The sequence below is a fragment of the Puntigrus tetrazona genome, chromosome 9, assembly GCF_018831695.1.
Source record: "Puntigrus tetrazona isolate hp1 chromosome 9, ASM1883169v1, whole genome shotgun sequence".
Classification (NCBI taxonomy): Eukaryota; Metazoa; Chordata; class Actinopteri; order Cypriniformes; family Cyprinidae; genus Puntigrus; species Puntigrus tetrazona.
Window position 1 is genome coordinate 18,760,440 of NC_056707.1, and position 11,369 is coordinate 18,771,808.

General features: G+C 38.7%; 1 protein-coding gene across 1 annotated transcript; it reads left to right on the forward strand.

Moving 5' to 3' along the window:
* Positions 1–20: 20 nt before the first annotated feature.
* Positions 21–11,300, forward strand: heg1 (heart development protein with EGF-like domains 1). Its single transcript, XM_043248574.1, has 13 exons — positions 21–436; positions 2,382–3,899; positions 4,651–4,764; positions 5,041–5,163; positions 5,265–5,356; positions 5,528–5,583; positions 6,341–6,501; positions 6,747–6,881; positions 6,994–7,036; positions 8,929–8,966; positions 9,062–9,149; positions 9,260–9,437; positions 9,900–11,300. Exons 1-13 carry the CDS (start codon positions 166–168, stop codon positions 10,041–10,043), a joined length of 2,961 nt encoding a protein of 986 aa, XP_043104509.1. The 5' UTR covers positions 21–165; the 3' UTR covers positions 10,044–11,300.
* Positions 11,301–11,369: the final 69 nt, after the last annotated feature.

The following is an 11,369-nucleotide window of genomic DNA, read 5'->3' on the forward strand; positions in this document are numbered from 1 at the left end:
ACTCTCGCTGCGTGAAATATAACCCTTCCAAGTCTTCATGTCCAACTTTAAAACCAACATATGGAATTTACCCATGGGAAACTGTTAAAAGGACTCACTTTCCGATGGTGACCCGGACCACTTTGGCGTTTTATTTATTAGGAAGTCCGCCTGGTCGCCTTTATAATGGAAACGTGTGTCGAGAGACGCGCTCGCCGTGTGGTTTTCACGGTCTTTCTGCTTGTCCTAAATCCTGTGATTGCCGAGACTTTCTTTACAGACGCGGACACCGATAACCCACTGAGCACCGAAACTTTTTTTACCCGAGCAACTGGTGTAAAACAAGCTTCCTCCAGGCCGGGGAGAGAGGCCACTTCAACAGCTGGGGATCTATCGAGTGGACTGGGGGAGATGACGGACGTTCCCGCCAGTGTGTCCATCACTGGAGCTCGAGAGGGTAAGACTTCCATACGCCGTGATGCCGTGAAGTGCTGTCTAGATAGACAGCCCACTGAGTCCTTCTGTTGCCTCAGTCTACAGTTAGTTTAAACTGGATTGGAATTATTTTGAGGTGTACAGGAGTATTGTTTTGAATCAAAATAATTGCATTCAGATTTCAATGGTTCCACCTCCACTCAGAAGTTGCTCATGTGATAAAATTTTAATTGCTTTACTAATTTACACATTTCAAGCATTTGATGTATTAAAATACGTTCCTTCTACAATAAATAGCGTTGTCTCAATTTATTATTGTTGTTTTAGTAAAAATAACTATGTTTTATTATGCAGCTGAAGTACTGCGTCAAGTATGAGGTCTGTGAACTAATGAGATTAGTTGCACTCAGTTTCCTCAGTTTTTGGAAGAGCATCTCTTTTAATGAACGACCTCCTTGGCTCATGACCATCCTGGTTCATAAACTGTTCCACTTTCTTGAGCCAATGAGTTCTTTCAGTCTGAAGTTTATGCTAGTGATAGTTTTTGTTTCATTTATGTGATTTAATTTGGAGAACGTCCACATGTCATTTGTCCTGTTGACATTTTGGCATCAATTGTGCAATTAAGTAAATAGAACTGAATGTAGCGAATTGGCTCTGATGTACTTAATGAATATAGTGAATTTTGTGTAAATGTATATAAAAATGGGTTTATAAAATATTTTCTGCTGTCATTATGATATTAATATTAGCCACTCTTTCTAGGTATACATTTCAGAATTGGTCTTAAAAATCTATGTGGATTCATAGCCTTGTATCTCGCTTAAGAAACAGAAGATTTGGGATAGGGATATAAATTGTGACCCATTATTCTAACTTTACTTTCACTTGAATGTCTGAGAAATGTGATGATACACCTATGAGAAAGGTTAGTATAAATGGAGTATAAATAGTATAAGTTAGGGTTAGCTCCAAACCAAAAATCTCCAGTCTTTTGCAGCTGTAAATGAGCACAATCTTTTTGTATTTGGATTGGGTTAGGCACAAAAGATACTGCATTTCACTTCTATCTTACACATTACGGTGCAGATCATATCATATTAATATACTTTGTGAAGAAATGTGTTGTTTTTAGACCTTTCTTCACCCCATCATTTAGAGCTGACTGTATATCTCTGAACGTAATGCAAGTCGAAAGATCTTCTGTTGAAAGATTCATGTAATGCAAGCCCAAAGAGACATTTTCAGTGAGTGAGTCAATTTTTGGATGGTGACATGACCCAAAATCATATAATAGCTTTCCACACTAAAATCAGCTTCAACAGATATTGTGCTGGGAAGCATTTATTTTACAATAGCCCATTCAGATTTGAATGAATTGCTACAAACCAGAAGTTAAATCGTTGTTATGATTTTTTTATAGTCCTGTACAACAGAACCATTTTGCAGTTTCTTACTAAGAAATAAAGCAACGAGAATATATATTACTGTGGGCTGCTGCTTAACTTCTAAACGTTAACCTGCATCTAATCTTTATTAACTGTTTAAAAAGCATGTTTATGTTTTGTTTGAACAGCTTGAATAATCAGAGGTCCTTTTGATTATAGTTTTGCCTGTGTATGAACTCCATGCATGCAGTGACAACGCTGTAATATGGACTTTGCTAGGTCAGCTGAAGGAAGGAAACATCAGGTCCCAATGGGTCAGATCCCCTCCATTTTTAGGGCCCAAGCTTTTGTTAGGTTAGACGAGTTTTGGCTGCCAATTGTTCTCCACCCAAAATCATTACATCCGCAGTCACTTCTGAAAACATCTCACATAGTTCATGAGGTTTCCCAAGGCTCACACCACATGAAGCGCACTCTAGTGGACATGCGTCTCAAATTTACCCTTTCCGGAATTTCAATACTATTTTCATTTTACAATACATAGTTTCCAGTATATTGTTCTTTATTTCCTCAAACCAGGACATTCAGAAAAACCTTTAAGCATCTCTACAAATACAGCTGACTGGAGGATGACCTCGGATGATTCCACTGAGCATCTGCAGACTGATAAAGAGTTTACCCATAATGTCACAGCCCAGTGGGAGGGTTCATCAGTAGCATCACACAGCATCACAAGCCACCATCCCGTTACAGAGGCTCGAACAGTGCGAGAGGTTCCCGTGACTGATCACAGAGAAGTTGACACCACCGACTCGTTCTCTCACACCGATAGCACCTACATTTCCACAACCAACCGAGTCAGAGAACGCACGCTGCTCTCTGTGACCTCCAACAGCACCTCTGCGTACACTGAAGATTCCAACTCCTCGGATGCTGTATCTCAAACCTTCAGCTGGGAAGTGAGAACGTCAGGAGCCACCCAGGCCAAGGAGGAAACCGTAGAAGATGTATCTACATTGTCTGAACAGACCGAACCCACTTTGGAAGATCATAATGCCACCAACGCGACTCAAGGCCACTCTTTGGAGACAGAGCAGTCAGCGTTGTCCCATGGCACGGAGTCACAGACGGGGCAATCTAGTGTCACAGGACAGACCTTTGAACAGGTGTCTGATAATGACGGTCAAAATTCAACTCCACCTTTTACAATGATCAACAGAGATGAAGGGCAAATGGATGCCACATCAGTGAGTGGTGGGACGTCTTATACAGAAACCGGTGACTCTCTGTCATCTATCTCACCTTTTACATCCGGTGGAAACAATGCCACTAGCACATCCCAGCAGAGCAGTGAGTCAACAGTGACTTATTCTCTGGATACTGATGCTTCCACTGAGTTTTCTACTGGATCTGTCAGCTCAACTGGCCGTGAGGAACTCGGAGGGTCTCCGACCCATACAGTGGAGGAGACAACCATTCAGGGCCTGACCACTGCACCGCCATTGCCCGAAGATGTAGCCACCACAACACATGACTCATTTACGAAGTTCCTCTCTGGCAAACCACCCTTTGACCCAAAAACCGATGACCGGGCCAACACGGAAGTGGTGCCAACATCGGCCGTGCCAGCAACCCGTAGGCCACAGGTTACAGAGGAGGCCACTGAAGAGGCATCTACTGTTTACAGTTCCACCAACACTTTCACTACTATGACTCCTCCTGTCACCACCCGTCAGCTCCAACCGAGCACCACTCAGCAAGCCCAAACAGAACGCACTACCATCGTTACCACAGATATTGTTCAGGTGCTGCGGACGACACCCACTACAGCCCAGCATCCACTTACCTCCACTACTGGTGGACCACAGGCACCCAGTACATCTGATTCTGCTGACACTACCACCTTGCACTTAGAAACCAGCACAGCAACTCCAGGGAACACTACTGTACATGGCAGACGTGCAACAACACCTTACAGTAAGAGCACCTCGACCAAGACCACTGTGGTGGAAACCACAAGGAATCACACGGACAAGAGCAGCACAGAGATGGGAATAACAACCACGCAGATGCCATTTAAATCAACAGCATTGCCAGGTATGTTCAACTTTACAGTGACTTGCAAATAGCATCATTTAAATCATAATTTTTGTTGGTATTATTGATGGTGCTTGTTAAGGGTTTTATGATATTACAGTTCTGGCATGGCTATAACAGATAAATGTGTATAGATATGTGTATAAAAGATGTATATACACTACCATTCAAAAGTTATATTTAAAAACATTTATAATAATACAAATAATATACAAGTAAATGGTGCTCTTTTAAACTTTGTTTTAACAAAGAATGATTTCAAATATAAAGCAGCATTTAAAAATATATTGAAATAATGTGTCATAATATAATAAAATCATTTCAGTAAAAACATATGTATCATTGGGGAGCTTAAGCTACTTTTAAAAAACCCTCAAACCCAAGGACCCTGAATGTTTAAACTGCAGTGTGCATTTGTCAAAATAAACAAAAAACTTTAAAATTAAATGATGAAAGTGAATTAAGGCACCACAGCAATGTAATATACTGTAAGAAAAATAGACATTAATTTTAAAGATTATAAATGATGACAGAATTTTAATTTAGCTCTTTTGACTAGTAAGCAGCGCTTTAGCATAATAGTAAAAAATTACTAAAGAACCACTCTGGAAACCACACTAGTGTGGTTAAATCCTAAAACTATAAAAATCCTAATGTTAACAGTTGTTACGTTCTTTACAGTTCTAAACATTGTTAATGACATCTGTTCACTTGACTTCTGAACAATTCAAGCCATCTCTTTCTTCTGTAGATCATGTTTGTGGGCCTCAGACTTGCGCAAATGGAGGCCACTGTATTAGATCATCTAAGGGAAGTTACCACTGCCAGTGTCTGCCTGCATGGACAGGACCATTCTGCACCGAACGTAAGAAGCCCACTTAAACGTACACTAACAACCAAACTGGAAGATTTAATGATTTAATCGTGCCGGTCATTAGAATATAATACAGCATAGCAATTTATATTAATTTAAATGCATCCATTACGTTATGTATTGTTTTCTATTTCTATGTCAATATTTCCATTTTCTTCCATTTTTTCAACAATATGGTGACATATGTGTCCAGTAATGCTTTTTTTCAAGGTTGTTTGTGACAAAACAATGAATAATGATTGTATATGCTGTGTTTTTTTTCTGTAGATTTGGATGAGTGTGTGAATAGTCTGTGCCCCCAGGGTTCATTGTGTGTTAACACAGGTGGATCTTTCAGCTGTAAGTGTTCCCTAGGCTTTGACTTGGAGGATGGCCGCAGTTGTACACAAGGTGGGTGGTCAGTTGTTCACAATAAAACAATTTCCAGAGCGCATAAATATATTTGGTGATAACTTACAATATCCTTACTGTATTTACTTTTTACCTTGCAGTGAAGACATTTTTGGGCACTTTCACTGTAAATACCTCAATGCATCTCAGAAGTTCAGGCCCACATGAGCTGCACAGAGAGATTTTACAGCTGGTATGTAACATTGTACTGGATCACACACACCTGACTTCTTCACCTTACAAACCGCAGCCAATCAGCTAATGCATAAAGCGTTTTAGATTGAGATTGGTTTGCATGTAATAATGTGATGTACTAAACATGGAGTTGAGGTTAATTTTATACATATGTGTATTGGTTTTTCAGCTTAATGCCTCGCTCTCCATTTTCCATGGGTACAGACGTTCAACTTTACATAAAAAGTAAGTTTCTACATTCTATCTTTCAGAGATATAGCAGGAATAAGCTATACAGGACACTAAAAATCAACTGTACTATGCAGCTACTGATGTGTCAACTTGGTGTCATATTTTCTATACATTTTGGTTATACAGCCTTATAAAGTGTCACATGATCCTTCAGATATATTTGGGAAGATATATTTAGAAAGAGACTAATGCAAAAATACTGAATGAGATGTGTGCCAAACATGAAAAAACTTGCCATTAAAGGTTGCAACATAAAGTTGATTTCATACAATTTTAATATTTAATAATATCAAATTGAGTGTCAGTAATGTATAATGACAAGATTAAGCACTCTATTCTCAGTTACAGATATTTCAATATTGAATTCAGAGACGTCATTGTCTAGCTCCGTTTTGTTTAAAACATTTTTTTTGTGTGTAATCAAATCAACAACAATCACTAGAAATTAAGCGTCCCCAACTGAGCGGTAAGGAACCAAAAACATCTGTGACAGAATTGAGTAAAAACCTTGGGAGAAACCAGGTTCAATTAATTTACAGTTTAATTTATTAATTATATTTGTGTACACCAAACTATTATAGTGAGATACTAGAAATGTTCTACATATATCACCTACAGTGGCTGTTGCCAAGTAATTCATATTACCGTCATATGCAAATTCATGTTTTAATTTCTAACTGGGATAGATTTTTTTTATTTTTTTATTTTTTTATTTTTTGTTCTCATGCGTGAATGCATATTTCTTGGGCAGAGATGGAGGAGATGTGCAGATCTCAGCGGTGAGCATGTTTTCACTCTCCACCAATGTAACCAGCACGGATGTCTTCAACAGCATCCAGATGTCCCTGAACAACTGCAGCCGGACGTACTCGCACTGCACCATTAAGCTTCAGCACCATCTCTCCTATCACGGTACCATTCAACGCTCGCTCTCTACATCATGCTCTTATCTCAAAGCCATCCCCTTCTGTTCTTGTCCTCCACTCCACTCCACTCCACCACTTCAGAGATATGATAATACCAGTCACGCAATACAAACAGATAACACAGTCTCGAGAGGGGCTCTCTTAGCCCCTAAAATAATATTTTGGAAATCCCTTTGTCACACTGTTTGTCTCTGGGAAGCCATTTGTTCTGAAATACTTCTTTCTGTTTAGCGGAGAGCCTGTGTTTGGCCCAGAAGACCAAATGTGATTTGCAATACTCTGAGTGCACGGACACTAGCGGGACCCCATACTGTCAGTGCAAACCAGGATACTTTAAAAAGAACCCAGAGGACATGACCTGCAGAGGTACAACAGTCTTTCAGTTTTTTGATTGAATACATTTAAACTGTGGGACTCTGCCACCACTGTACAAATTAATGGCAGGTTTCTCATTTCGATTTTGAATTTTGTTTTTTAGACTGTGGAGATGAATTCAAGCTTGTTAACGGCAGCTGTGTTGAGTAAGTATATAGGAATCAGAAAGACCTTTATTGCCAAGTATGTTTGCACATACAAAGAATTTGTTTTAGTGTCACAGCTTCCAGTACACACAGAGACAACAACACAGGTAGACAAAAAAAACTAAACAAAACAAAAACAATTAAATTGTATATAGATAAAATAGAATAGAAATAGTATAAAAGAATAAGGATAAATATAGGAAGTATTAGAATCTAGGGTGATACATGCATGTCAGATTATTGCACAGTGGAATAACTTTTAACTGTTCATGAGGTAGATTGCCTGTGAACAAAAACTGTTCTTGTGCCTGGCTGTCCTGATATTCGGTGCTCACTCTGGATGTATCTTAGATGGTGGGCAGGGCCAGAATCCTTTCAGCAGCCCAGACTCAACCTGTAGTCTCCTGATGTCTGATTTTGTAGCTAAGTCAAACCAGACAGTTACTGATTAGACTGAGTAGGACTGTTTTAGCAACTCCTGTGGCAGGTTGAATTTCCTCAGCTGATGAAGAAAGTACAACCTCTGCTGGGCCTTTTTGGCAATGGAGTCTATGTGAGTGTCCCACTACAGGTCCTGAGAGATGATGGTGCCCAGGAACCTAAATGACTCTACTGCTGCCACAGTGCTGTCCGTGATGATGAATGGGGGGAGAGCAGGCTCCACAGTTTTGTGCGTGTTAAGCTCCAGGTTGCTGAGACTGCACCAGTCAGCCAGCTCTTTAACATCCTGTCTGTAAGCAGACCCTCACCGTCCTGGATGAGGCCGATGACTGTAGTGTCGTCTGCAAACTGCAGGAGCTGGATAGCGTGGTCTTTAGATGTCCAGTCGTTGGTGTCGAGGGAGAAGAGCAGTGGGGAGAGGATACATCCCTGAGGGATGTCAGCGCTGGTAGTGCAGCTGTTGGATGTGAATTTACCAATTTTCACAATCTGTCAGAAAGCTGGTGATCCACTGACAGATAGAGCTAGGGACAGAGAGCTTGGGTAAGTTTGGTTTGCAGGAGTGTTGGGATGATGGTGTTGAAAGCAGAGCTGAGGTCCACAAAAGAATCCTCACATAAGTCCCAGGTCTATCCAGATGTAAAGCAGTCCCATGCTGACTGCATGGGGTACAGTAAGGGTCCAGTGATGTCTTTCAGATAATCCAACACCAACCTCTCAAACAACTTCATGACCACAGATGTTAGAGCCACCAGTCTGTAGCTTATGTGAGCTCATGTGCGCTTATTTTGTGTTTTAGTAATGATTTTTGAACAGTGAAGAAACATAAACAATTAGTCAGTGTTTGGATTTTTTCCCCCCACAGTTTAGAATAATGTAGTTATACAAAACTATGACTTTATAAAATGTTCTTTTAAATTAAAAATCTAGAATGTTTAGCCAGTACCATTTTAGTATCATTGTTAGATTTTATCATATGGTATTTTTTAATTTTTATTAAGTTTATTTTTTAGTTATTTTGGTACTAAATGAAACAAAATGATATAATAAATAAATAATAAATTTCAGTTAACATTTATTTCAAATTTTTTTTTTTTTTTATGGTTCTGTTTTAACTCTGATTGTAGCTTCTTAGCCACTCTTTGCTTAGATTACAGCTTTACCGCCCTGGCCATTCTCTCATCTTCATGGGGTGCCACCTGAGATGCTTTTTAAACACTTGAGACTTCTCATTTATGCTGGGCGTGTTTGTTGCCTTTTGGCTGCTTTCCATCACTTTACGATCCAACTCTATTTACACTTTCAGGCATTTAAGTGTAAGCCTTTAGATCAAAGGGTTTTAATATCATGGGAAACAAATGTATTTAATTTTGCCTAATATGTGTTTTGTACATATGTGTTTTTGCAGAACAAATAACAAACCAAAAAAATCTTCTTTTTAACTTCTTCAGGTGCATGTTTGGATTTGGAGGTTTCAACTGCAATAACTGTAAGATTTTATGTAAATTAATTATTTTCATTAAAATCTTTGCTATTAATGAAAATATTTAAAAATGACTTTATTTATCTATTTATGTTTAATAGTCTATAAGCTGATAGCTGTGGTGGTCTCTCCTGCTGGAGGAGCTCTTCTGTTGATTGTCGTCATTGCACTTATAGTCACCTGCTGCAAGTAAGATCGCTAATAACTATACAGCTTTCCATCTTATTTTGCAGATAAATATCTTAGGAAATTTTTAACTATAAAAATGTCTTAAATGTTTTTGCTTACTGCATCCTCAGAAAGGACAAAAATGACATCAACAAAATAATTTTCAAAAGTGGAGACCTTCAGATGTCGCCCTACGCAGAGTTTCCTAAGAGCAATCGTGTGTCTATGGAGTGGGGCAGAGAGACTATAGAGATGCAGGAAAACGGCAGTACCAAAAATCTCCTGCAAATGACAGACATTTATTACTCGGTAAGTTAACATATGCACCTGTCATAAGCGTGAAAGTGATTTTACATTGATCAGATAGTTTAAACTGCAGAGATATAATTTACCATATTGTGAATTATAAAAGGAGAAATGTGCCATGGCATTGGTTTTTCAATGTGTCTTATATGGAAGCTTTCTTCTACAATGAAATAAAACCAGGTGACTTTTTTTGCTGTTGTGTTGTTAATGGTAACTTGCAATTAACATCTCTAAAGTCTGTCTTTTTTTCTCAGAAATTGTGAAACGTTATGAAATTATGAAGCTGACAGTTAGACTAAATTGTGATAATAAACTTGCATTTGGGATGAAAATGTTCAGAATTGTGAGTTAAAAAGTTGCAAAAAAAAAAGTTATGGCAGAAAAACACTTCACATGGCCATACACATCCTGAAATGGTGAATTTCCTACATGATTAGCTAATATATGACTGCTCTTCTCTCTTAGACTGCACTGAGGAACTCTGACTTGGAGCGTAATGGCCTTTATCCATTCTCTGGTCTCCCCGGTTCGAGGCATTCCTGCATCTACCCAGCTCAGTGGAACCCTTCCTTTATAAGTGACGATTCACGGCGAAGGGACTACTTCTGAATGCTTTAGCCAGCAAACATGCAATTTGATACTGCATATAAGCTCCCTTTGCATGGTTGGACCTGCCGCAGATCCCGGAGCTGGATACTGACCACTAAAGGCCTTTGAATGTGAAAATGAGCTGGCAGGAAAAGACCATTATCTGTGAGACTGGAAGAAAGCCGCAGAAGCCTGTCTGGGTCAATTTAGCATTTGAACACAGTGCCACAATAAGACTTTAGTTTCTGGTGTGGAGCTAATGAACTGATTTTCTCACAGCTCCTTGTAGAGTGTTTATACTTAAGTGGAAATCAGTGAAATTAGGATAACACCATAAGATGTCTGCAGGCTGCAGTTTAACTTTGACATTATAAAAGTTTGCACTATGAACTCCTCAAACAGATATTATCTCAAATGGAAAAAGCCATAAATGTATCATATTTATACCTGGAATAATGTACCCAACTGGTTTGTCCTGTGTTTTGTGCGCGATGGGGTATCTGTATGTCTGTTTGTGTATGTTAATCAAAAGTTAAAGGGATGGTTCACTACAAAATAAAAAATTCTGATACTGTGTACTCACCAAAAAACATACCCAAAACATAGGAATGTTATTGTCCATCATCAGTATGTTTATTGGTTCTTTTTAGAGCTTAACATTCCCTGGTCACCATTCACCTACATTGTGTGGAGTAGAGCAGCATGAACATTGTTTAAAGCATCTCTTTTATGTACCAGCTTAGAAAAAAAATGTATTTGGAACGATATGAGGGTGTGTATAGTATGATATTGTTACATATTTTGGGTAAACCATCTCTTTAATGCTTTGCGGTGGTATAGTTTGTATCGGAGAAATGTGAGATTTTGAAACAATATTACTGGATGCAGCATTCATGTGAAATGTAGCAAATATTGCCACAAGGTATTACAGTTTGTTTGAACAACAGTAATAATCATAAAACGCAGTGCTGCCTTCGTTGTTTCTTAATTTATTTTATTTAAGTTTTCTGTATCAGATAAAGATACTGTAGTATGATCTGAGGACCTCCCATGTGTTTGTATGGATGCTTGGTGGTGCAAGAGTGGATGGACTTCACCTGGTTCCAGGTGTCCATTTCCTTTTATCTAACGTGTGTTCTTGTGAGATGTGCTTTATTTGTAATCTTTAATATCAGACACTGCTTTCCTCATTAGCATTTTTCCCTCCTCTGTGGATGGACACTTGAATCTGGCGTTGTAGTCAGAATTGTATTGTAAAATAAAAGAAATTAAGTATGATTTCTTATGTTTGTGTTTATTGTAATTGTTCATTTCTTAAATATAAAACGGTAACACTTTACATTAAGG